The following is a 26,875-nucleotide window of genomic DNA, read 5'->3' as shown; positions in this document are numbered from 1 at the left end:
TTCAAGGAAAGCATTGCTGTGGGTTTGCTTATGTGGGTGAAGAGAAGAGAACTAACTCTTCAAATCACAAATTGCAGGGATGGGCTATTTGAACTCAAAAACAAACAAGCACAAAATGCCATTTGTGAGCATTTATAAGAGGATTGGATAGTTTTGTTGTAATTCTTTAAAGGCAATGAATTGGAAAAGCAGTGTTTTCTCCTCAGGATGTCTGATGTACACCCCAAGCCTTCATTCACCTCAGAACTATTTCACCAGCACCTCATCCTGAGTTTTCCCTCTTAGTTTTAACCAAGAGTATTTTTACTAATCAGTTGACATTAAAAAAAAAAAAGTTTTATTTATTTATTGGCTGTGCTAGGTCTCCATTGCTGCATGGGCTTCTCTCTAACTGCAGCGAAGGAGGGCTGCTCTTCGTTGCGGTGCGCAGGTTTCTCATTGCGGTGGCTTCTCTTGTTGAGAAACACAGGCTCCAGGTGCTCGGGCTTCAGTAGTTCCAGCCTACGGGCTCAGTAGTTGTGGGTTGCGGGCTCTAGAGCACAGGCTCGGTAGTTGTGGTGCATGGGCTTAATTGCCCCATGGCGTGTGGGATCTTCCCAGATCAGGGATCAAACCCGTGTCCCTTACATTGCAAGGTGGATTCTTAACAACTGGACCACCAGAGAAGCCACTTGGCACTTTTAAAAGAAATATTTCTTATTGTTAATGGTATTGCATTAATTATCTTTTTCGCAATCGCATTTTCCTGCATACTTATAGATATTTACTTGATTGTCAAATTATGCCTTTTGTTGTTTTTCCCCCGGTTTCACTGAGATATAATTGACATACAGCACTGTTTATGTTTAAGGTGTACAGCATGATTAGACTTACATACATGATGAAATGTTTATAATTGATTTAGTGAACATTTATCATCTCATATAGATATAAAATTAAAGAAGTAGAAAAAAAAAACATTTTTTTCCTTGTGGTGAAAACTCTTAGGAATTACTTCCTTAACTTTCAGATACAAAACACACAGCAGTGTATATTATCTTTATCATTTTGTACTTTAGATCTCTACGACTGATTTATCTTATAACTGGAAGTCTGTACCTTTTGACCACTTTGATTTAGTTGCCCCTTCCTCCCACCTCAGGTTGCCACAAATCTGATTTTTTTTTTTTCTGTAAGTTTGTTTGTTTGTCTTTGAAATATTAGCCCTACAACACTGTTAGTTCCTAGTATTCTATATTTCTATACACTTCAAAATGATCGCCATAGTAAGTTTGGTTGTCATCTATCACTATACAAAGATATTACATAATTATTAACTGTGTTCCCCACGCTGTACATTTTATACCTGTGACTCATTTATTTTGTAAATGAAGATTTGTACCCCTTTATCTCCCTCACCTATTTCTCTCCTCCTTCCACCCCTCCCATTTGGCAACCTGTTTGCTTTCTGTATCTTTGACTCTGTTTCTATTTAGATGTATTTATTTATTTTGTTTTTTAGGTTCCACATATAAATGAAATCTGTGCAATTAAATTTTTAAATTCAATTTAAAATCATCTCAATTGAATTTTTAAATCTATATCTTCTTTGAGTCAAGGTGTTCTGTATATATCTAAAGTAAAATTCACTATTTTCAGTTGTTTGAGTTTTGACAAATGCCTACAATCATGTAGTCACCACCACAACCAAGATATAAAACAGCTTTATCACCTAAAACACTCCCTGGTTCACCTTTGTCATCAACTTCTACCCCTGCTTCCAACTCCTGGCAACCACTAATCTGGTTTTTGTGCCTAGTGTTTTGCCTTTTCCAGAATGCTATGTAAGTGAAATCAAACAGTATGTAGGCTTTTGAGTCTGGCTTCATTTACTTAATACACCTAAGATTCATCTGTGCTGTGTGTGTCAGTCATAGTCTTCCACTGTGTGGATATACTACTCCAGTTTGTCTATTCACCAAATGAATATTTGAATTGTCACCACTTTGAGTGATTATATGGGCTTCCCTGGTGGCTCAGATGGTAAAGCGCCTGTCTGCAATGCAGAAGACCTGGGTTCAGTCCCTGGGTTGGGAAGATCCCCTGGAAAAGGAAATGGCAGCCCACTCCAGTAGCCTTGCCTCGAAAATCCCATGAACAGAGGAGCCTGGTGGGCTACACAAGAGTCGGATACGAATGAGCAACTCCACTTTCTTTCTTTCTTGGTGATTATATAGCCCTTATAAACATTCGTATTCAAGTTTTTGTATAAACATAAGTTTTCATTTATTTTGAGTAATTTCTTAGGAATGGGGCTTTGGGATATATTTGATAAGTATATTTTAACTTCATAAGAAACCCACCAAACATTTCCAAAGTGACCATACCATTTTGTATTACCACCACTGATGTATGAGAGTTTCTGTTGCTCCACATCTTTGTTGGTACTCAGTATTGTTTGGCTTTGTTTAGCTCTGTTTTTAAGCATTCTAATAAGTGTCTAGTGTTTCCTTGTCATGATTTAAACTTGCATGTTCTTAATGAGTAATGATGCTGAATGTCTTTTCTTGTGCTTCTTTGCCATTCATATATCTTCTTTTGTAAGATACATCTTCTTTTGTCTGTTCAAGTCTTTTGCCCATTTTAAAAATTTGGTTGTTTGTTTTTTTACTGAGTTTTGAAATGTCCTGCCAGCATGTAGCTTGTTTTTTCAATCTCTTAACAATGTCTTTCGAAGAAGTTTTAAGTTTTACTGGAGTCCAATTTATTCATTTTTTTCATGGTTTTAATGTCACTCATAAAAAATATTACCTAACATAAGGTCACTATTTTCTCCTTTGTTTTTCTTCCAGAAATTTCAGTTTTGTGTTTTATGTGTAAGGTGATGATCCATTAATTTTTTATAAGGTACAAAGTATGGATCAAGATTCATATTTTTGCTTATCAGTATCCCATTGGTTGACTGCCATGTTGAAAAGCCTATACTTTCCTCATTGAATTGCCTTTCCACTTATATTGTAAATCAATTGACCATATATGCATGGGTATGTTTCTAGACTTTCTATCCTGTTCCATTTATCCATGTGTCTATTCTTTTATCACTATGGCACTTGATTACTTAGCTTTGTGTATGTCTTGGAATCAGTAGTATAAGTCCTCCAACTTGTTTGCCAGGATTATTTTGTCTGTTCTAGAACCATTCATGGATATCTGTTTTTAAAATCCTCTGGAGTATTGATTTGGACTGTGTTGACTCTACAGATCAATTTGGGGATAATTGATATCTTAACAGACAAGTCTTTTGATTCATACACACAGTCCTATTTATTTAGGTCTCCTTTGATTTCTTTCTGTTTAACCCTGACTTGTCATTTTCAGCATATGGGTGATATACATACTTGAAGGTACCTAAGAATTTCATGTTTTGAGGTGCTGGGGTTTTTTTTTTTATCATTTCAGTCTCCCATTATTCACTGCTAATATATATATATTGTTCATTTGTATTCTGCAGCCTTTCTAAAATTACTCATTAGTTCTAGTAATTTACGCATAGATTCTTAAATTTATATTGTGAAATATAAATCAAAGATTACATTATAAACCAAGAATACAAATCTGTTACATATTTTTAACTCAGGATTTCAGGAGTGAACATTGCTTCTAAATGTGCAGTTTTGTTAATTTGATGATGTATGTGGCTGAGTGGGCCACACTTTAAGTGTCAAACATGTGGGTGATAAATCCTTATCTGCTCATTGCTGCATGTGATCTAAGGTCCCTTGACTAAGTTCTGGACTTTTCCATTAAAGTCTACTTAAAAAAAACATGCCTTTCAGACATGTTATAGATTAGCCAGTACAGGAATCATTTCAAGATGTAAGGTTGTGAATAATAATAGCTGTCAGCCAGAAAAATCAGAAAGCCTTATATTGTAGAGGGCTTCCCAGGTGACGCTAGTGGTAAAGAATCCATGTGCCAATGAAGGAGATGCAGGAGACATGGGTTCAGTCCCTGAGTTGGGAAGATTCCCCAGAGAAGGAAATGGCAACCCACTCCAGTATTCTTGCCTGGAGAATCCCATGGACAGAGGAGCCTGGTGGGCTACAGTCCCATCCGGTCACAAAGAGTCGGACACGACTGAGGGACTGAGCAGGGATGCAACAACACCAGATACCACAATGCCCTTGATAAGGGCTCAGCTTGCATTAGAGTGGCAGGAGGTTATCATTGGAGTAATTCTTTAGGCAGCTGTGTCATCCTTATTATGATATAAGGAAAGCGTTTGGCCGGCAGTGTGTGAGCTGAGATTCTCAGGGCATAGGAGCAGTGGATAGAGCAGAGGCCAAAGGAGTAGTCTCAGCAGGTGGATCAAAGGACGCCAGTGGAATAGGAAGGCGGAGATGGAGGTAGGTTGGCTAAAGGAACACACACGGAATTTCCTTGCCTTCCTTATGAATTCCTTCAAGACACAGATTTCCTGAAAGCAGGCAGAAGGAAGACTTCCAGCCTGAGGGGAGTGACAGCACTTTTAAAATTTTGAGTTTGATGAGTGGTTAATTAGACACTCACCCACTTATATGGTATGTTATGATTGATGCCTAGAGAGAAGTAAGGGCTTGTGATTTTATTCCTTTTCTTCCTCGTGCACTGCAGACACAGTGATGGAGCTGGTCTCGTGTTTTATTTTTAAAACTTTTGTGGGCTCCACATTTCTCATGCCTATTTGAAATGCTGAGCCAATGCAGAATCCGAAAGGAAACAGGGAACCATAGCCAGAGGGCAGGTAGCTTCTGGCAGGTAGATAAACAGAGACCAGAGGTCTGAAGGTCTCTTACTGTAAATGTTACCCACAAGAACTGTATTCACCTTTGGTTTTCTGAAAGTTTCTCTCATGTTTGGACAGACAGTTAATGTCCTGCCAGACAATTAATGTCCTGGGTCCCCATTTACACTTTGAGAGTTGCTGAGTAGTGTTAGCCTTTTATAGATTTATAAAAAAATTGTAGATGGTAGTAAGGACATTGCTGACAGGGAGGGCTCATGCCTGACTGGGTACATGTGGGTGTGTGGCTCTCATTTTCAGGTCTTGCTGAAGACAGGACAGGTTTGCTGTCTTAATGAAGGGGTGAACCTCCAGAATGGCGATCACCCCTCAGCATTGCTTCTGCAACTCTGCCAGCACCAGTGCACAGAAGGAGTCTGTAAATATCTGGTGCTGCCAGTCAGAACAGTCGTGCAGTCTCTGCTATCTTAGCAACCACATTATAATTCTGTTTTGATGGTTTTTGATTGAATTTTTAATTGAAAAATAATTTCCCCTGTGAGTAATGAAAAGCTAATTGCAAATCTAAAATAGCTGGATGAGCTAATGGAAACTGTAACAGTATCAGAATATAGGCATAGCCAAGGTGTCGCAATACCTGGCTAGGTTTGTCACCTTTAAGGCAAACTGCAGCACACGAAAGCTCCCAAAGGAGACTTTCTAGAAGTAGCATGTTCTGTTAGCATTTTGGTTTGGGGTATTTGTTCAGACTGCTGTTAATAACATAGAGCTTTGATGCCCAAGATGATCTCTGAATTTCTAATTTAATGTTAGATCTGCCTAACTTATGCTGTTAATAAATACTCATTATAGCATGTATAAAACAAAGACATTCACCTTGCTCAGTGCTGTTTCGTGAAGATATGGAATTGACTAAGGTTACAGTTCATCTGTCACCGCCCTTTGCATTTAAAAGAACAACTAATGGCAGTGTTATCATGTGGGACGAGGCAGACTGTGCCCGAGAGTGCCAACAAAAATGATTTTTACAGTTTACCTCCACACACAAAGGCACGCCATTTGATCTGAGTAAATTAAATAACATTAATAATTTTAAATAATAGTGGTTTTTATGAAAATTGATAATATACTTTTAAATTTCCTCTTTAAGAATATCATATAAAATGTACAATATTTTGTATAATGTGTTTCTGTGCTGTGCTTAGTCGCTCAATCGTGTCCAACTCCTTGTGACCCCATGGACTGTAGCCCACCAGGCTCCTCTGTCCATGGGGATTCTACACCCTAGACTACTGGAGTGTGTAGCCTTTCCCTTCTCCAGGAGATCTTCTCAACTCAGGGATCGAACTCAGGTCTCTTGCATTGCAGGCAGATTCTTTACCATCTGAGCCACCAGGAAAGCTCATTTATGGCACATAATAATTTGTGACAATTACCTGAACTGAAACCACAGACAAATCATGGGGAGAAGGATATAGATGATTACATAATAATCACGGTCACTTCCGCCTTTGAAATTCTAACTCTATAAGTTAAATACAAATCCCAGTAAGCAGTAATTTCATTTCTTCAAAATACAAAGTGCTGGAGAACTCCTTGGTAGTCCAGTGGTTAAGAATCTTCCTTCCAATGCAACAGATAGGTTCAACTCCAGATCGAGGAACTAAGATCCCACATAGCTCAGGGCAACTAAGCCTGTGCATTGTAACTATGGGGCCCACACGCTCTAGAGCCTGAGCTCCTCAAGAGAAGCCCTCGCGTCTGAGCATCCAAAGCAGCCAAAGTATAAATAAATAAATAAGCCACAAAGTGCTTGGCAAGCACTCCTCTAAGCATTTTATAAATATTTACTCATTAAATTCCCATAATAATCTTATAAGATAGACTGTAATATCCATTCCCATCTTACAAATGAGGAAACAGAGGCACAGAGGTATGAAATAACTTGCCCATTTATGGCTCGTAAATAGCAGTGCTAGGATTCAAAGACACACAGGCTGCTTCTGGCATTTTCCAAAGAAAGCTTAGGTCTTTTTGTGAAACACGATTTGGAGTGTTTTTTGTTTTGTTTTTAATTTCTTCCTTTAAAGGTAATTCTTCCCAAGATGTCTAAGTTGCCTTGTGATTTTTCTGAATTTAACTTGTAAGTCCCAAGGTTAGAAATTCTGATTGCATTTGTGCCATCATGGACCTCAACTTTTAAAAATAATAATAATTAGAGTAAGAGTTTAAAGCACACTCTGTTCTCTTGTGAAGAGTTCAGAACTGATTCACTGTGGAGAGTGGTGGCACTGTATCATCTCTTCTTAAGGTCACTTCATCAAGGCTGTGTCTTGAGGGCCTTACTTTGCTATGGAGACAAATAAGACAGAATTTTCACCTGAAGTGGTTCTCAGTCCGAGGTGGGGGCAGCATTTGATCCTGTCTTCAGGCCTGGGAATATTTTTGCTTGTCACAACTGTCTTGATACTACTGGCATCTAATGGGTGGGGGCCAGACATGCTGCTCCCTCCCACAAGGCTCAGTGTGCCTCCCAACAAGGAATTATCCGTCCCCAAATGCCCATAGTACCAAGGTGGAGAACTGAGTAAACTCTGACTCACGTGGACAAATGGTGTGATCACTATAAATACAGGTGCAGGAGAGCTAAGGGGGAGAGCGTTTTAGAAAAATGACCAGGAGAGCTTCCTGGAAAAATGACCCTAAAAGGCCAGTAGGAATTACCCAGACAAGAACACATGAAATTTTGATGTGGTTATTTTGAACTTTCACTTTTGTTTCTTTTATTTGACTAATTAATGTGCAGAAAAGGCATCTTCATCCCCACCCCCACTTTCCATCACAAACCTCACCCCAAGGTAGTCTATATAGAATGGGAGTGGCCAAGACAAGTACAGATATAGAAAGGTCAAAGGTAGGGATTTCATATATACGTGTATAAATTTATATTAAAAATTGATCTTTACATTTTTTTAATGGTCTCTTATATAAACTTTTCCAACCACCTACGCAAAATAACTTTAGGAAGAATACCCAAGAAGCTACAAAGTAGAACAGCAGGCTAAAGGAGGAGTTTATCTCTCTCTATATATATGTGTGTTTAGCTATTTGTATTGCATTATGTAAAAAACATTAGCAATATTTTTTTTAAATGACTTGCTTTGGCACATAAAAAGTTGATGACCATGGCTATCATTTTGGAGTGTTTACTATGTGCTGACTAGCATACTAAGTTCTTGACATTGACTTCATTTTATTCTTACCAGAACCTGTGAATAACAGGTATTATTGTTACTGCTGTTGTTGTTCGGAGTTCAGGGGCACCAGATTCCTCCAGGTTTGAGCAGCTGTGTGGTGGTGATGCCTTTTCTTGAGTCAGGAAACAGCCGAGGAGAGAGGCGAGAGGAGTCCAGTTCGGGGTGGGGGGGTGGTGGTGAGCTGAGGTGCCTGGAGGTGCCAGTGAAGGCGTCGAGTGTGCAGCCGGGCATGTGGGTCTGGAGCTGGACAGGCCCTCAGCTTGAGACAGAGATGCAATGTCATCCACGCACGAAAGGTATGAGGCCCTGAGAGTGAGACAGTAAAGAGAGGAGAAGACCGGGGCTGACCAAGGGGGACCCCACTTCTATAGGGCAGGCGGGGAAGGAGCCGAGAGACGCCCCTCAGCTCCTGGGAGTGAGTGTTTCTTCCCACCCAGTTCCCCCTGGGGTTTTCCTTTCTTTCAGTTTTCTCAGAAATCTCTGGTATGACCCTTGCTTCAACCCAGCCTAATTCTCACTGGAGAAATTTTATCTGGATTAGATGCAATTTTTGTGAAAAGTTAAAAAGTTAAGGAAGTTAAGAAGCTGTACTTCTCTAGTACAGGCATACGTGAATTTAAACTTTGAAGTCCACAAACTGAAGAAGTCCAAGAAAACCTGTTCTTTTGTTTTTGTGTGCTTAGTCGCTCAGTCGTGTCTGACTGCTTGTGACTCCATGGACTGTCACCCGCCAGGCTCCTCTGTACATGGAATTTTCCAGACAAGAATACTGGAGTGAGTTGCCATTTCCTCCTCCAGGGGATCTTCCCGACCCAGGGATGGAACTCACGTCTCTTGCGTCTCCTGCATTGGCAGGTGGATTCTTTACCACAAGCGCCACCTATGAGGCCCCTATTCTTTTGTTTTTAGCTCTTTACCTGTGGGCCACCGTGGCTGATGTCCTCGATCAGTTTGCGGAGGGAACTTGCACTCTTCCCCAAAACTCTCATCATTAGAGGCTATTACTGATTTCAGATTATTTTCTGGGGATGTAATGTACAGCATGGTGACTATAGTTAACAATACTGTATTGCATATTTGAAAGTTGCTGAAAGAGTAGGTCTTAAGAATTCTCATCACAGGAAAAAAAAGATAGTAACTATGTGTGATGATGGACATTAAACTTATTTTGATCATCATTTCAAGTATCAAATCATTATGTCATACACCTTAAACTTATCTCATGTTGTCTGTCAACTGTAAGTCAATTAAAAATATATATTATGCAACTCATACAGTGCCACCTGTACATCCTCTCCCCCTTGAACGACATCACATAGCAAGATCAGTCCATGCTTTACCATCCCTCTCCCACACCTCCACTGATATCCAGGGCCAGTTTGTGGGGTTATGCGCCGGAAGAGGAGCCAGCATTTCTGCTGCCCCAGGACCACTTGCTAGAAGAACAGCCAGAGTGAACAGCTCAGCAAGGGGGGAGCGTGGCCTCCCCTGGCTCAGTTGTGGCCTGATGACAGCCCCTTGCAACTTCCGGTGACACCTTTCTTTCCCCTCAGACACCAGAAAGCCGTCCCGCTGGATGGCCTGTGGTATTTGAAAAGCCTTGCCCTGGCCGAGAACACACCAGACACGTGTGTGTGGCAGAGGTCTCCACCCTGCTCTGCAGAGTCTGTTCTGTGAACCCCCAGACAGACAGGGGACCTTTCCCAGGCCCCGCAAGGAGGAGCCGCTGCTCCCAGGGGCACTGACCTCTGAGCCCTGGACCAGGTGACTTGTTCTCGACAGTCTCTGAGGGCCACACCCAGGGCACTCCTCAGCAGACGGGGCTGGAGACCTTTCACCTCTGACCCTGGCGAGGAGGGTGAGAAGTTCAGGCTTCAGCTTTAATCAGAATGGCATGTCAGAGATGAACCCGCACCCCTGCCTGTTATTCCTCTTGAGCTTTTGGCAGGAATATTAGAAAAATAGCCCAGGAAACTGACCATTAAGTCAGCATGGAAGACCTCATGAGCTAGAGTCTGGTGGTTTAAAGGTAAAATATGCATCTATGAGGAGAAGGAAAGGGCGCCACTGCTCCCGTATATGTGCCAAGTGCAGAGGGCCTCTCTGTGTCTCCCAGGCTCTATCACAGTGACTGAGTGGGACACCGCTCAGACGGGGCCCCGACCACCCTCCCCATCTCCCTCTGGTCCCCACGCCCCCAGCAGGCACCTTGCCTGCCCTTCCCTCCTTCCCCTCCCGGGTGTCTTGTCAGCCAGGGCAGCCCAGGCACAGCTTGCTGCGCGCTGGCCCCACTGTCACGTGGGTTTAGCTGGCTCCACAGTGCTCACTGCTAGGAGCCACATCTCGTTCAGTACATCATGGGCTCCCGGTGCTCTGCGACCATGTGCTGGGCAGGAATTCAATACATGTTTGTTAAATTACATTGGAACCTGGAAGAAAATAACCTGTCAGTTCACGAATTATTTTAACGCTTCTACCTGTGAGAGGATACTGTGTGGCAATCAATTATTCATTTTCTCCTCAATGCCCTAAATCTCTCTCCTCCAGAGCTACACTTCTTCATGGCACTCACTCACAGCTCAGCCCTCTACTCAGGCTTCTCTGAAGCTGCTGCCTGCGATGACTGCTAACCCAAGAGGCATATTTTATGTTTTGTATCACTTACTCTTAAATATTTGATACAATGAACCAACTGCTCCCTTCTCTGTGTAATGCTCCTTCTGTGGCTTCCAGGACCACTTTGAGCTGATTCCATTGACCTCCCATGTCTCTGACTACACCTTCCCCCAGCCCAGCTCATCCTGCTCCACCCAGGCCTTGAGCATGGCAGTTTCCAGGGCACTGAATTCTCCCTGGAAGATTGGTTTAATGATTATGTATCCTCTGTGTATATCCTCTACTTGCTGATCATTCCGAAGTGGGTCTGGATGTCACAAGGCATCCCAACATGACCTCATGTCTCTTCCCTGAATCCCAGTTCCTGGCCCCTCCCTACTCCATGGTTTTCTCTGTTAATTGACACAGGAACATTGACAAAAGCCTGAAACCCAGGAGTCACCCTCTATTTCTCCCCGGCCCCTATGCTTCTATGTCAGTGGCCAAGTCCTCATCTGTTCCCACTCCCCTCTGCTCCTCTTAGCCATCTCTCACCTAAACTGTTAACTGTCTTCCACCCATTCTTCTTCAGTTCCATCTCCATCCTGCCCCCAGTTTTGTCTCCGGCATGCAGTGGCATTACATTACTCTCCTAACTCCTTCAGTAGCTCCCCTTTGCTGCAGATTGCTCTAACATCTTCATTTTGGTTCTTCATGATCTGACCCCTGCCCATCCCACCAGTGATTCCTGTTCACATCCTTGCAGTTCCAAGACTAGAGAGCTCCAGTTAATGACTGCTGGCTTTGCCTGTAGTCCTTTTCATCTGGGCAGCAAATTTCTCTCCGTCCTTCATCGCCTTGCTCAAATACTGCCTCCTCTGGGAGGCTTTGTCTTTCTGTGTCCTGAGAGTTGATTGCTTTTCCTTTTGTTCATCATATTTATATCCCACTCAGGACTGTGAGATCCCCACGGGCAGGGACCACATCTGGTTCACCTCTGCATTCTCAGCCCCTCGACTTGTTCCTGGAACATGGTGCCCACTGTCAGATGGTCGTATCTCAGCTTCTTCTCTTCCTGTTGACTTTCCCTCCAGAATTTCAAGTTTCACTTTTAAAATGAGACTTCTGACTGTTTCTCCTTTACTAATGTATGAACGCTTCTAAAGCCTTCTGAAGACAACAGTAAAAATTAACAGGTTCTGGTAGCCATGGACATTGTGGGCGGTCCGTCTGAAAGGGTCAAACTGCTTTGCTTATGTCAACACGTAAATCCAGTTTGCCCAAAGCACAAACTGCACAGCTTCAGTATGCGTCATGGGTTTCCTCTTTCCATGGAAAATGTAGTGAGGGGAAGGAAACTATCATTTATTGACCAGCCTGTGCAAGGTCCAGGACATAGGCTGTCATCTCCCAGGCCTCCTGGATCCTCCTTGAGGAGCCTGGAGTAGAGAAATCTCTGGACAGGGCAAACTCTAGCTGTCTAGCTGATGCATGGTTCCCCTGAGCAAGTGTTTTCTCTTGGAGCCTTAGTCTCCTCGTTTGAAAATAAAAGAGGTCAGGCCAGTCGGTCCCCAGAGCCTACCAGGTTCTAGTATTTCCTTAGCAAACATTTACCCAGTGGATTCTCTCTGAACCAGAGCCTGTGCTGGGCATTAGAGATGCAAATGAGGTGCAGCTCTCAGCCTGTCATATTCAGTGGGGAATAGTTCTGCTCTTCTGACTATACAAGGTCTATTGTGACTAAAACCAGTCGCTGATTGGACCAATGTAAACAAAGTGTGTTCAGTTTAAAAGAAAAACCTACAGAGACTATCATGTATAAAATTTCTGCTAGGTTTTAGGTGGATTAGAAGAATACATTATGGTTCCTCTCAAAAGAGGCTCTAATCCAGTGGAAGACACACTGTTCATGCAGCAAAGAAAACACATTTTATAATTCCTGTTCATGCAGGGATAGTTTTCCAGGCCACCAGTGACAGACCAACTCAGGTTTTCTGAAAGGTTTTATGTTACTTATCATTAAGTGGTTTTTGTTGTTTGTTGTTTAGTTGCTCAGTCTGTCCAGTTCTTTGCGACCTCAGGGACTATAGCCTTCCAGGCTCCTCTGTCCGTGGGAGTTCCCAGGCAAGATTACAGGAGCGGGTAGCCATTTCTTCCTCCAGGGGATCTTCCTGACCCAGGGATGGAACCCACGTCTCCTGCATTGGCAGGCGGACTCTCAATTAAGAATTCTCAATTAAGAATCCGCCTGAGTCACCTAGGAAGCCCCATCATTAAGTCTGAGGGAAACAAATACTGATGCTAATATTTGTCCTAAATGCAGCCTGGCTATAGTCATAGCAGAATTCATGGTGGTTTTAAAGGGCTGTGAATCCTTCTGTTATATGACATGTTCTTTTACCTGAAGCAGCCACTCCTTAAAGAGGCATCTCCATCTCACCAGGGTGTATGTTTTATCCATTTTGTATTCTTGGAGAGTCTAGCCATTGTTTACATTATAGAAGATAAATACAGACTGATGCTACACCATGCTGAGAATGTCTGCCTAGTCTCAGATCACCATAAAGAGTGTTTTCCCTCTTTGTCTTTTGTTCCCAGCTTAAAAAGTCAGTTGGGTTTTTTCAGCTTTATTGAGGTATAACTGACAAATAAAATTATAAGATATTTAAAGTATATGGCATGATGATTGGAAAAAACGTATCCGTCATGAGAGGAAGAACTGAATAGTTGTGCATATGATATTTGAAATTGTATCCAGAATTTCTAAGATGTCTTTAATCATGACAATTTTGTAGATAGAATTGAGTACTAATAAGAAAGTAGATTCAGAGCAAAAGAAATGCAGATCGCTTTACATCAGTAATTTCAAACTCCAAGAAATAAAATGACTTTTAAATGAATAAAACAAAGATTACATTTTTAAATAATAGGTTTTATTTTTAGAGCAGTTTTAGATACACAGCAAAATTAAGCACAAAGTATGGGGAGTTCTCATCTGCCACCTGTACCCACATATACACAGCCTCTCCCACCATTAACATCCCCCACCCAAGTGACACCTCACAGCTGTGAACCTGCATTGACACATCATTGTCACCCAAAGTCTATAGTTTGCATTAGGCTTCACTCCCAGTCTTATACATTTTATGGGTTTTGACAAATGTGTAGTGTCATGTATCCACCATTATAGTATTATACACAATATTTCACTGCTCTAACAGTCCTCTACCCTTGCTGTCCATCCTGGGATTCCTCTCTCCCTCCTAACCAGTAGTAACCACTGATCTTTTTACTGTCCCTATACTGACTGATCTTTTTACTGTTTTGCCTCTTTCAGAATCCCATCTAGTTGGAATCATATAGCATGTAGCCTTTCAGATTGGCTTCTTCCATTTAGTAATATGCATTTAAGGTTCCTCCCTGTCTCTTTATGGGTTGATGGCTCATTTCTTTAGCACTGAATAATATTCCATTGTCTGGATGTACCACAGTTTATCCGTTTACCTACTGAAGAACCTCTTGGTCACTTCCAAGTCTTGGCAATTATGAATAAAGCTGCTATAAACATCCCTGTGCAGTAGCACCTCACACCCATTGCTATTGTGGACATGTCAGCTGCAAAAGTTTGGTCACGTTGTTTTATATTTTAAGTATATATGTCCTTTAGAAATACAATATTTATCTTTATGGATTAAAAAATAATTCCTGTGCAAGTTTTTGCATGCAATAAGTTTTCAACTCTTTGAGTAAATAGCTAGGAGTGCAACTACTGGAATGTATAGTAAGAAGATGTTTAGTTTTATAAGAAACTGTCTTCCAAAGGGGCTGTACCATTTTGCACTCCCACCAGTAATGAATGAGAGTTTCTGTCGTTCCTCATCCTGGCCTGCATTTGGTAATGCCAATGTTTTAGAATGTTGTCGTTCTAATACGTATGTTATGGTATCTCACGGTTGTTTTAATTTGCAAGTTTGTAATAATATATGATGTGGAGCATTTTTCATATGCTTATTTGTGACCAGTGTATCTTGTTTTGGTGAGGTATCCTGATTTTTGTCTGTTTTTTTTAATTGGATTGTTTTATTATTTTGATTTTAAGAGTTGTTTTTTGTGTTTTTTAGATAACAGTCCTTTATCAGATGTGATTTTTATGAATACTTTCTCCATGCCTATGTCATATCCTTTCATACATTGGACAGTGTGTTTCACAGAGCAGAAGTTTTTAATTTAATGAAATCCAATTTGTCAAGTATTTATTTCATAGATTATGCCTTTGATGTTGTATCTAGAAAGTCATCACTAAACCTAAGGTCATTTAGATATTCTCCTATGTTATCTTCTGGGAGTGTTACAGTTTTGTGGTTACATTTAGATCTGTGATCCATTTTGAGTTAATTTATGTGATGCATATAAGATCTGTGTCTAGACTGACTTTTTTTTGCATGTGGATCTAGTTTTTTCAACGTTGTTTGATGAAAACCTATCTCTTCTCCATTGTGTTGCCTTTACTCCTTTGTCAAAGATTAGTTAGCTATATTTGTGTGGGTCTATTTCTGGGCTCTTTATCCTATTCCACTGATGATTTGTCTCTTCTTTCACCACTATCATACTGTCTTGATTACTATAGCTTTATGGTGAGTCTAAAAGTTGGGTAGTGTCAATTCTCCAACATTGTTCTACTTCAGTATTGTGTTGGTTCGTCTGCAAGCTTTTTTCAAAATATTTCAAGTCTCAAAAAAATTTTCTTATTTGTTTATTCATTTGGCTCCACCAGATATTAGTTGCAGCATGCAGGATCTTTAGTTGTGACATGTGGGATCTCGTTCCCTGACCAGGGATCGAACCCTGGCCCCCTGCATTGGGAGCATGGAGTCTTAGACTCTGGACCACCAGGAAAGTCCCTCCAGTATATTTATTGAAAAAAATGTGTGTTTGAGTGAACCCACACTGTTCAAACCTATGTTGTTCACAGATAACTGTACATAATGCACCTCAGATAACACTTTTAGTTCTTAGGTAGAGGCCTTAACACATTTGGAACTGGCTATCAGGTACAGGAGCAAAGGACCTGCAGAAGATAGCTTCAGACTAGGTGATCAGCTTCTAGTCCATAACTGCCTGTCATAGTTGATACTAATGAATGTCTAAAAAGTGGGGAAACTGGAGATGGCTGAAAACGAGGATAGTTATTAAATATTTTAAGTAAATATCACGATAAGAAGCTGACAAAAAGAACTAGTTTCAATGTGAAGCATTAGTGAAACCAATTTAACAGGCTGTCTGTCTCCTGACTGTAAGTAAAAGATGAGAAGAGACCGAGTATGACCCAGAAGAGGCAAAATTTAAAGCCATCATGGAGCTCTAATTAACAGGTAGATGACTCTGTTTTCTAGCTTGGATGACTTGACTTACTGGTAATGCTGTTAAGACTTTAAACAGGAAAATCAAGTTTTGAAGAGAATACAGTGAGTTCAGTTTTCATAGGTGAGTTGGAAGGGCCAGGAGGACCCCACAGATGAATGAGACTAGTGAGTAGCTGAAAATGTAGCTCTGGAGCTCAGGTAGGGTATCCAGGCTAGAGAAAGAAGATAACCATCATCAGAATCTAGTTTATTTTAATAGCTGATATCTCTTTATTCCTATGCTGAGTAAAAAGAACCCACATGATGTGGTGGATGTTACAGTCAAACACATGATAAAGGGTTAGCTTTGAAAAAGAATATGAACATCTTGGGCTTCCCTGGTGGTACAGTAGCTAAGACTCCATGCTCCCAATGCTGGGAACCTGGGTTCAATCCCTAGTCAGGGAACTAGATCCCTCATGCTACGACTCAGAGTTTGCATGCCATACAGTCAAATAAATAAAGAAAAATATTTTTAAAAAAGAATATGAACATTTCTTATGATGAAGGAAAGAACTGTTAAAATAATTAATGACTTAAGCTGTATTTTCTCACTGGCAATGGTCTGTTGAGGAATTGTGGTATTTTTCATGATCCAAGAATGAATGCCTATGGAGAGAAAAAAAATGAAATAAATGCTGGGTAGCAATTTGAGGAGCCCAGCTGAGGGAGAATTTCAAAATGTAAGTATTGCTATGTACTAGTCATCACAGACTGCTAAAACAAAATACCACAGACTGGGTGCCTTAAACAACAGAAGTTTATTTTCTCACAGTTCTGGAGGCTGGGAAGTCCAAGATCAAGGTGCCAGTGAGATTTGGTTTCTGGTGAGGACTCTCTTCCTAGCTTGCAGACAGCCGTGTCCTCCCATGGCTGATTGAGAGAGAGGGAGGGAGTGCTCTGGTGTCTCATCCTTTGTTCAGTCACCAAGATGTGTCTGACTTTTTGCAACCCCATGGACTGAAGCATGCCAGGCTTCCCTGTCCCTCACCATCTCCCGGAGTTTGCCCAAGTTCATGTCCATTGAATCAGTCTCTTCCTTTAAAGACATTAATTCTATTGGATTAAGGCTCTACCTTATGACTTCATTTAACCTTAATCATTTTGTATTCCAAATACAATCACATTGGGGTTTAGGGCTTCAAACTGTGAGTTTGGAGAGGACACAATTCAGTTCATAGCATATATAATTCAGCACTATAATGTGAGTTCTTTTCCCATTTATACACAAGAGCGAGAGAAGAGAGACGGTTGAGTTGATCCAAATTTGGGGATTAGCAGGATAGACTGGAGAGAAGGTCAAAGTGGCAGATGAAATGAGGGGCTGGTGAAAATATGGCTTAAAATTACTTCCCATGGGTTCCAAGGATGATGGAAAGGGAAGTAGCAGGGATTTGGTAAGCTTCATGGAAGGTCCTCTCAGGTCTGGAGGCTGGAGAACAAAAGGGAACCCTTTATCATGTACCATCTCTTGGTTGAGTCCTTTCTTGGGATGTGATTGGTTGTTTCTGCACTTTCAGCTTCACTGGCAACTGATGAGAATCATCAAACTGGAAAGATTTAGGTTCATTAGTGATAGCAATGATCACATTTTTCTTTCCTTTTAGACGACTAAATACGTTGAACAAGTGTGCCTCAATGAAACTTGATGTGAACTTCCAAAGGAAAAAGGTAGGTGCAACTTACTATACCTTACTAAGACCATGGCTGTACCAGCAGGACAAGCTGCATTCACAAATTAAAAACAACACAAACCTAACCAAAATTCTGAAATGACTGACCGTCTATGTGTTTATTCTCCAAATATCTCATCTTATCATAAGCATCATGAATAAGCCCGATAGGAACCTAGGCTAACATCTGTTTCACTCTGCTTTAGTTTTGATCAGAGGGTTTGCATACAAACGTAAAATGCCTTGTTTGTGATAATCTTTCAGAAGTTTGTTTAGCTGTAAATATCCACTCCATATTAGACTCAAGTTCTCCAGTGATTTGTAGATTAAGAGAATGCAGAACAGAATCTATGGGGTGGGCCATGCCCGGTGTCTTCTGCTTCATTCTTTCCTATGGCATTTTATTTCAAGTGCAGTTCAGGATGTGATCATTGTCAGGCTGGTTCATGTCATCGTGGTTGAGCAGGTGGAGGGAGAGAGTAACGACAGGATTCAGAGCTCACCCCATCTCTCCATTCTCACCCCTTGCCCTTTTCTCTAGTCACTAGTCCTTCAGTTGCCCGAGTCACTACACTTCCTCTCTCTTATAGGACTTTGCAGGCATTTTTCCCTCTATAGGAGTAAGGCTGGCGATTTCAGTTCTGAAACAAACCTATACTTTATTGAGGACTTAACTGTTTTCCACAAGCTATGTTATGGCATTTCATGCATTGTGGCAGAGGGTCTCTGTTTTCTAGAGAAGGAAAATAAAACCTGAATTCGCTAAGTCCCTTGCCTGTGATCTATTAGCTGGTGGAGGAGCAGGGTTTCAACTTCAGGTGTGTCTGACTCTAAAACTGAGGCCCATAACCACTGTGCTGAAAGACCTCTCTTTCTCACTGAATTGATCCTTTTAGGAAACTCAGAATTAAAATCGTTAGCTACTTTTTTCATTTCACATCTTCAGTATGTAACAAGTCAAGCCGCACTATATTTTGAAGAAGCAGAGAAAACATCCCTGAGTTGTAAGAAAGTGTTCTTTATTCTGGTCTACACAGAGAAGTCATTACAGCCCATGGATTTTAAGTCACTCCCGAGTAACCAAATCTTTAAAAATAACTTTAGCCTGAATTTCTGCTCTAAAATAGCACCCAAAAAAAGCGCAAATGAATTTTGGTTGACCTCACCTTCAAAACAATTTGGGGTTTGAACTAGGAACCAAAGATTCAAGCTAAGGAGGTAAAATGGTGAAAAACAATATCCAGAGAATATATTAAAACATGGGCAATTTGTCCGGGTCAAAGAAAAATGAAAAATGTGGGAATAAACGTCCCAACAGCTGTCTGGCTGAATAGAGCCCTTGAGAAGTACACACACTGTTTGAAGCAGGAAGGTCAAATGTTGTTTTGGTTGTAACACATGGTTCTTATTAAACCAAGCGCAGCCACGCCTGTGTGGCTGGTCTGTCCAGCTGCCAGTGCAGATCCTTAGCTGCTATGTATCACAAACACAAATGCCAAAGACTAACGACACAATTTGTTTTCAACCAAGTGGTGTGATTGAATTCTTCCCTTATCACCAGCATTGCAAAACCCACATGTGGGACAGGCTTGAATAACATGCATTAGGCCATGTTACCTTCACAGAAGCTCCTCTGTAAATTGGTCTCTTTGGCATTCTGACATTCTTAATTTATGCCTTACGTTGGCTATGGTGGCATATACCCTTACAGCCCCTACTTAGCTGTGGGCCCCACGGATGCAGGCACTTGAATAAAACAGGGCTTTCCACATTGTAACATAGGGACTCGTGGCCTGAATTTTGAAATAAATAAATCCAGTGAGTGATCTCCACCCACTCGTGAATCTTAGCCGTGATGCATATTGGGGGCTGTGGTCTAAGCAGCTACATAGGAGACCCTGGTGGTGGCACATGTCCCTACGATCTGCTCCTTACACAAGTCACAGACCAGCCCTTTGTCATTGTTCAATCTCTCAGTTGTGTCCAACTCTCCATAGCACCATGGACTGCAGCACACCAGGCTTCTGTGTCCTTCACTATCTCCCAGAGTTTGCTCAAACTCACGTCCATTGAGTCAGTGATACCATCCAATCAACTCAACCTCTTCCACACCCTTCTCCTTTTGCCTTCAGTCTTTCCCAGCATCAGGGTCTTTTCCAATGAGTTGGCTCTTGTATCAGGTGGCCAGAGTATTGGAGCTTCAGCCAATCCTTTATTTTACTGCAAAAAACAAACTAAATACATACTAGGACTAGGCTAAATGATCAGAGGTAGAAAGTGAAACTTGAGAACCAAACACCACAAGAGCTTCAACCAACTGTGGAATTAGTTTGGCAGGAAAAAAAAAAGACAGTAGCATTCCCTCTGGGTTTGTCCCTATTTTAATCAATCCAAGAAACAGAAATATAATGCTCACCTTTAATCTGCAGAGGCCCAGACATATTTAATTCCCCAGAATGTCATCCCCAAATGGCTTCACCACCCTGGAACATGGTCATGCTTCTCCCTCCAGGGCCTCAGGAAGGCTGTGTGTGCTTCTTAGCACTCTGTGGTGTGATGAGCAGGTGCCCACAGTGCCCGTTCCACGCCAGGTACCACTGCTCGTCATTAACCCCACGTCACAGATGCAGAGATCGAAGGACAGGGAAGCCCAGAGCCACTCAGAAACGGCACAGGCAGGATCTGAACCCAGCTGTTCTGCCCCTCCTGGCCCTTGAGAGAGATTCAGAAATGTATTGTCATGAGCTTCTGGTCGTCGGCCTGAGACCCGGAAGGGCTTCCTCAGCAATATATACAATTAGGTATTTTTATTGTTGTTTTAGAAGAGGGATATTTCTTGCTTTTTGTACTCAAGTCCACAATTTATGTAATGTCTTCGTGGAAATTTACCTTTGGATCTCTCGTGGTAAAAGAGTCATGAATTTCATTGCTCTGCTTTGAATTTGGTTCTCACCTGATTTTGTTTAATTCTGAAGAGTTTGGTGGGTTGACCCAAGACAGGGGTAAAAAAAAACAAACAAAATCCAGAAATAGATGACAATGGTGAAGCCTCATTCATAGTTAGGCATGCACTTTCCTTGTACATCAAATACCACTCACTCGTAAAGCACCAGGACAACTGAAATCGCACCTTACCACTTTGCAGAAGAGAAAAGCAGTCCTCTAAAGATTCAAGATTACTTTCCCCATGAGAAGCAGGTAGAGTGTCCTCAATCTTGGCCATGCATCTCACTGAAAGACTTACTAAACCCCTGCATTTCTGAAAGCCTGAGGACCCAGCCATTGCCCACCACTGGCCTCAGGCTCCTCCCCTTGCAATGCGGCAAGCGGCAGGCCGTGCTTCTGAACAGGAGGGCTCAGCCATCCAGCTCCAGTCAACTTTAATGGAAGATACACATCTAAATTTCCATGTACTTGTGGAGTACCCACCTCTTACATCCGTGGGCTCGTATGGGCTCCTGTTGCCAGTGTAAAGAGATGGTCAGATTTTGTTTAAAAAAGACAAAATCCTTCCCTCTGCGGTGTCTGTTTTTGGCATTTGTCTCTGAAGCATATATTAATTTCAGCTATGACTTCTCACTTTTTTAGAAAAAGCCAAAAGAAGTTTGAAGTTTCCTCTAAATTAAAAACGCCAAGGCACATGCAAAGCTACTCTTTCTCAGAAAACTGTTCCTTCATTATGTCCTACAGAATTCACACTTGCTTTATGACAACACTGAAATCGCCTCATTACAGTCAGTGTTAATGTGATGTGGGTTCTATTCAAAGTTAAAGTCAGAGACTGAAGACTCCAATAAGGATCTCTGTTAAATGAGGAAAGAGAGAGATGCGTACACACACAGGACTCCTACCCAAGATTTCCCGAGGCAGGACGAGCAGCTTCCAAAGAAGGTCCTGGTTAAAGTCCCAGTTTTAATAAAGCTCTCTGAAATCATGATCCCAAGGTGGAAAGCAACACAGAAACCATGACTAATCGCCACGTTGCAGCCAGCACCTCCTGGCCTGGATGCCGTGGGCATTTCAAAGGAGCTGCAGCTGTTGTGAGGGGGCCGGGTCTGAGCCTCCGCCTGCACCCTCCCCCCCTTGCCTTTCATAACCTCAAATGTCCCATCAAATAAGACACCACCTGGCAGCTCCAAACAGCAGAGCAAATGAGAGAAGTTACGTTTCATTCCATCATTCCCTCGGCTGGAAGTAGTACATCTTACGTTGAAGAGTGTTATGTGTGAATATCCTCGAACCTGGATCTTTGAGTGAGAGGAGCTCTTCGCTCATCTTTTCCAACCTCCTATCCAGCACAGGATTTACTTTCAGAGCATCCAACAATTCACTCAGCCTCTGTTTATAAACATCTAGACTTGAGTTCATTAAAATGCAAGGCAATTTATTTTCTCCTAACTACTGGAAGTCTTTCATATAATAAGCTAAAAGTTGACTTGATGTAAACGTGCCCGTCTGATTTCAACTCTTCTCTCTGGAGAGGCACAGAATATGGATTTCTTCTTTGTCTAGATGAGAGCTCAGCAAGCTACTGCTCCTGCTTTGGTAAAGAAAGTTGTACTGGAATAAAGCCACACCCATCCTTTTGGCTGCAAAGGCAGAGTTGATTAGTTGTAATGTTCTAATATTTACTATCTGGCCCTTTACAGAAAGTTTTCTGACCTCTATTCAATCTAGAACAAAGTTTCTTAAACTGTCTACAGAGAATGATTGATTTTTTAAAAACTTCCCAGCCTGCCACTGACCAAGATACTTTTGTAAAATTCATTACAAAACAATTATTGGAAACATAAATAATATTAGAAATATGAATGATACAATCATTAGATAATCTCTAAGAATTGTACTAGAGAAAATACAAGACTAAATGTTTTATTAGACTTTGCAGATACAAAATTGCATTCCAATAAATATAACTGGAACAAATATAACAGGAAACAGAAACGAATGTAAAAAATTGTTCATATTTTTACTAAAAGTGTACACTTAGGCAATTAATATGAAGAATCACGATTGCATTTGCAACTTTTTTTCTGTTGTTCAGCTGTCAGAACTAAACAAAAAGTTTACTTTGAAATACCAATTCCCCATATTACATGTCTATACACACATTTCAATCAACACTATTACTATAAGTATTCCCCATGGTGAGTTTTCTGTTTGTTATCAAATTTAGGTTTGATTGACAGAAACCACTCACAGGGGAAAATGTGTATCTCACATGCTTCTTTGTTTTAATATTAACCATCATAAAGAAGCCAGTCTCACAGAATATGTTAAGTGGGGCTTACCTGACGGTCCAGTGGTTAAGACTCTGCCTTCCAAATTGGGGGGTGCAGGCTCAATCCCTGGTCAGGAAGCTAAGATCCCACGTGCTTTGCAGTCAAAAAAAAAAAAAAAAAACATAAAACAAAAACAATATTGTAACAAATTCAATAATGACTTTAAAAATGATACACATTAAAAAAATAAAAATAAAGAGGTTTTTAAAGTAATTTTTAAAAGCTTTGGCTATTCATTTTTACTTTTACCAAAATTAAGTAAGTGATGCTATATTGTCAAAATTCATCTTTAATCCACAGTCACTAGCTAGTTTCTACAATAGTCTTTCTGTAAAACAATGGACCCTGTACATTATACACTTTGGGTTATGCTAGATAAACTGATCTTGAAATGTCACATGTAACATGGACCTTGTGAGCCCAACACACAAGCTGGTCTCAACCCCATTTAGTAAGACAAGTCCAGTGATCATGAACTTGGATCGCACAGCCATGCCAAATGGTGACAAATGGTTTCTAATACTTACTCTCAGTGTCTGAACTCACCTCACTGAAGACTGGTTAGGGGACTGTCAGTCCCTTGACCACACTTTGAGTTGTACTGTTCTCGAGTTCCTTTTTCCTAAACCAAACCATTAGTCCTTTCAATCATCCTTCATAGAAGGTTGTGATGTCTAGATCACTGGCCAACCTGATTACTCTACTCTGGAAATATATCCCATTCCCTGTGCGCCTTAAGCTGTAGCCCATTGTTTCTAATGTATGTTACCAGTGCAGAATACAATGGGGCTGCACCTCCCAAGTGTTGAGATCCATGCTTTTGGTAAGATATCCTAAGGTGGATGTCTTGGTTTGGTTACCACATTACATGGTTAACTCATATTAAGCCTAAATCTGCTACAACTCTCAAGACTATTGATAGGAACGAAGACTGTTTCATCCCACACATCCTATAATAGATTTGTGAAGTTAAGTTCTTCGTGTTTAACTTCATGAAAGTTCATCTTATTAACAGGCCATCCTTCAATTCTGTTCAGATCGTTATGCATCTCAAATCAGTATTCTCTCAGAACAATAATTAATTTCATCTTGCACTTTAAGATTTATCTGGCATTTTCACATATAATCTCATTTGATTCTATTGGCAAACCATGCCAGATGTGGGTTGTTATCATTTCCATTTTACAGCTGAGAAAATTGAGCCTCAGAGTGAGTGCCTTGCTTAAGATCACTTAGTGAGACCTGAATGGATGGGACGGGGGCGGGGTGGGAGGGAGGTCCAGAAGTGAGAAGACACACGTATACTTACAGCTGATTCACTTCATTGCCCAGCAGAAACTAACACAACATTGTAAAGCAGTCGTCCTTCAATTAAAAATAAATAAACAACAACAAAAAAGATCACCTAGTGAATAGTCTGTGCCATCTTCACAGTTTAAAAACATGAATCCTTCTGACTCATTCACCTTATTCTTAAAATGGACACGGCCTGAAGGCGTCCTGCATCATTTGCTTTCAGTATTTCCATCACCCTCTCTGGTCGAGTTACTCAACCAGCTACTCACAAAACGCTCTGTAGCCTCCAGCAGTTTGGTGTCTTGGCCTTTTGTCAGTTCCTGGCTGAAATCCAGACACACCGTGTCCCTAGTATTTCCCTGGTTTACTAAATCGTTGAGATAAGAGAATAAATTAGTTTGGTGTGTCTTTTTCTCATAAAAACATCTGACTCCTAGAGGTTTCCATTTTGCATTTCTAAATAATCACAAACTATTTGTGTTTAGCCTCAAAAAAAGAAAAAAAAAAGATGAAATCTGATCATCTCCCATAGAGTACACCTTACATTTATTATTAGAGAGTCTGCTATGTCCCTGACCATCTGCTGGGCCATGAGTGTATAAAAAACTAAAACTGTGGTGTTTTTCATGCTGTGAATCAAGGCCCATTGGTAGGTTATCAGATGAATCTGATGGGTTGCAAACAACATTTAAAAAAAAGTGAAATGGACTAAACTAGAATATAAAATATTAGAGGATAAAGATAACTGTGATAGCATAAATTTATGTATTTGTTTATTTATTTAGCTTTAGTGTAATTTGTATATGTGCCTTGAGTTGTGCTGGAATTTTTTCTTTTTAATGAATAGCTAACATTTTGAGCACTTAGTATGTTCCATATACTATTATCAGTGCTGTATTACTTCCTTTTTTTCTTCTTCAGTTTTATTGAGGTATAATTGACATATAGCACTGTATCAGTTTAAAGTGTGCAGCATGATTTGACTGACATACATCATGACTACCACAGTAGGTTTAGTGAATATCCATCATCCCAGAGACACAATGCTAAAGAATAGAAGAAAAAAAAATGTTTTTCCTTGTGATAAGAGCTCTTAGGACTTACTCAGTTAACAACTTACATATATAACATACACAGTGTTCATTATATTTATGGTGTTTTACCTTGCATCTCTAGTACCCATTTATAACTAAAAAATGTATTTCTAATTGTATGTCACTATCGGTTTCAAGGATCCTGCACCAGTGGGAAAAAACAGACAGAATCATGTCAGTACCCTCTGGATGTACTCTGATAATTGCATACTAAAGAAGATAGATATCTTTTCCTTTTTCCTCTGTTTTATTTTTGTTTTTTATTGCTTTGATTTTTGTTTGTTTGTTTTGGTTCAAACCATCTAAATACTGCAAAATTTCCCTGAACTGTTTGCCTTTTTCCCCAGGAGTTTACCACTTTTTCACATGCCTTGGTTGGGTTGTAAATATCTCTTTTTGCCCAGAGCCAGTATAATAAGGTCTTAGAGCCCAGCAGACAGGAGTGGGCTTTCCATCCCTAGCCCGCAGTGCCCGGCTTGGCATCTTTTCTAAACCAACATAAAGAAGTCCTTCTCCAACTAGTATGTGGTTTGCTAGCATCAGTCACCAAGTTTGGGATTGCTTTAGAGAGCTCATTGGAGCCAACACTAAATGTTGTAGTTTCTATTTTAAAATATCTGTATTTTCTTTAAAAGCATATCCTTCTTTTGCCTTCTCAGAAACTATTTGCTAAAAGGTTTTTTTCAGAATGTTTACTTAATATCAACTTCTCCTAGCTTCCTGAAATACGACATGAAAATCCAATAAACTCAACCTTCAAACTGTCACAGGACCTGATATTTAAATGGCCCTCAGATGTCAGGGGTTATTGTATCCATCACAGGAAAAGAGGAGGTAGAAAATGCTATGAAGAAAGGATATTTTTGAGTCTTCATCCTAGAGGCTTGCCCTTTTTCCATTTGTGCAACTTTTTAAGCTCTTTCGCTAAAGTTTTATGCAACTTTTTTAAAACTCAAAGCTAATTTCCCACCATGCTGCCACAGCTATGAAATTCTCTGTGATTGCCATGGTTTTCTACTTTCTTCTACCTTATACTTGAAAGTTCAAATTTGTCATTTAGTCTAATCCCTGTGAACCTAGATTTTTAGGGAATAAGAATGGAAGAATCCCACATTCACTGACTGAGCATCTGTTTACTTCTCCTTGAAGATAATACATTGTGATGTCCAGAGGAGTTAAGGTGGATGCCAGATATATAGACAGATGGATAAGCCGTCTATCTTACATCCACAGGAAGCACAGACGCAACTGAACAAACACGAGAAAATAACAAATAAGCAAAATACCCCTCAGTGAAGGATTAGTCAGTGCATTATTTCATGTAATCCCTGAAGCAAACCTATGATGCAGAACCAATTTTCAGTCCCATTTTATAAATGGTAGAAATGCACTTCGGAGAGAGTAAGCAACTTTCAGACAGTCACCTAAGTCTAACTGGTACTGCTTGCATTGGCAACCAGGGCTTGGAACCAGATGCCAAAGTAAAGTGAAATAACACTTAGTCCAATTAATAT

At 40.7% G+C, this 26,875-nt stretch overlaps 1 protein-coding gene across 11 annotated transcripts in view; it reads left to right on the top strand.

Moving 5' to 3' along the window:
* Positions 1-26,875, top strand: part of STARD13 (StAR related lipid transfer domain containing 13) — a 482,949-nt gene that overhangs the window by 428,954 nt on the left and 27,120 nt on the right. For all 11 annotated transcript variants that reach the window (XM_044927356.2, XM_044927355.2, XM_025262908.3 and 8 more), the window contains one exon: positions 17,624-17,687. In XM_044927356.2, the coding sequence (XP_044783291.1) occupies positions 17,624-17,687 (64 nt within the window). The remainder of the gene's footprint in view (positions 1-17,623; positions 17,688-26,875) is intronic.

This window comes from Bubalus bubalis, chromosome 13, assembly GCF_019923935.1.
Source record: "Bubalus bubalis isolate 160015118507 breed Murrah chromosome 13, NDDB_SH_1, whole genome shotgun sequence".
In the NCBI taxonomy this organism is placed as follows: Eukaryota; Metazoa; Chordata; class Mammalia; order Artiodactyla; family Bovidae; genus Bubalus; species Bubalus bubalis.
This window is presented reverse-complemented; position numbering and strand designations above follow the sequence as displayed.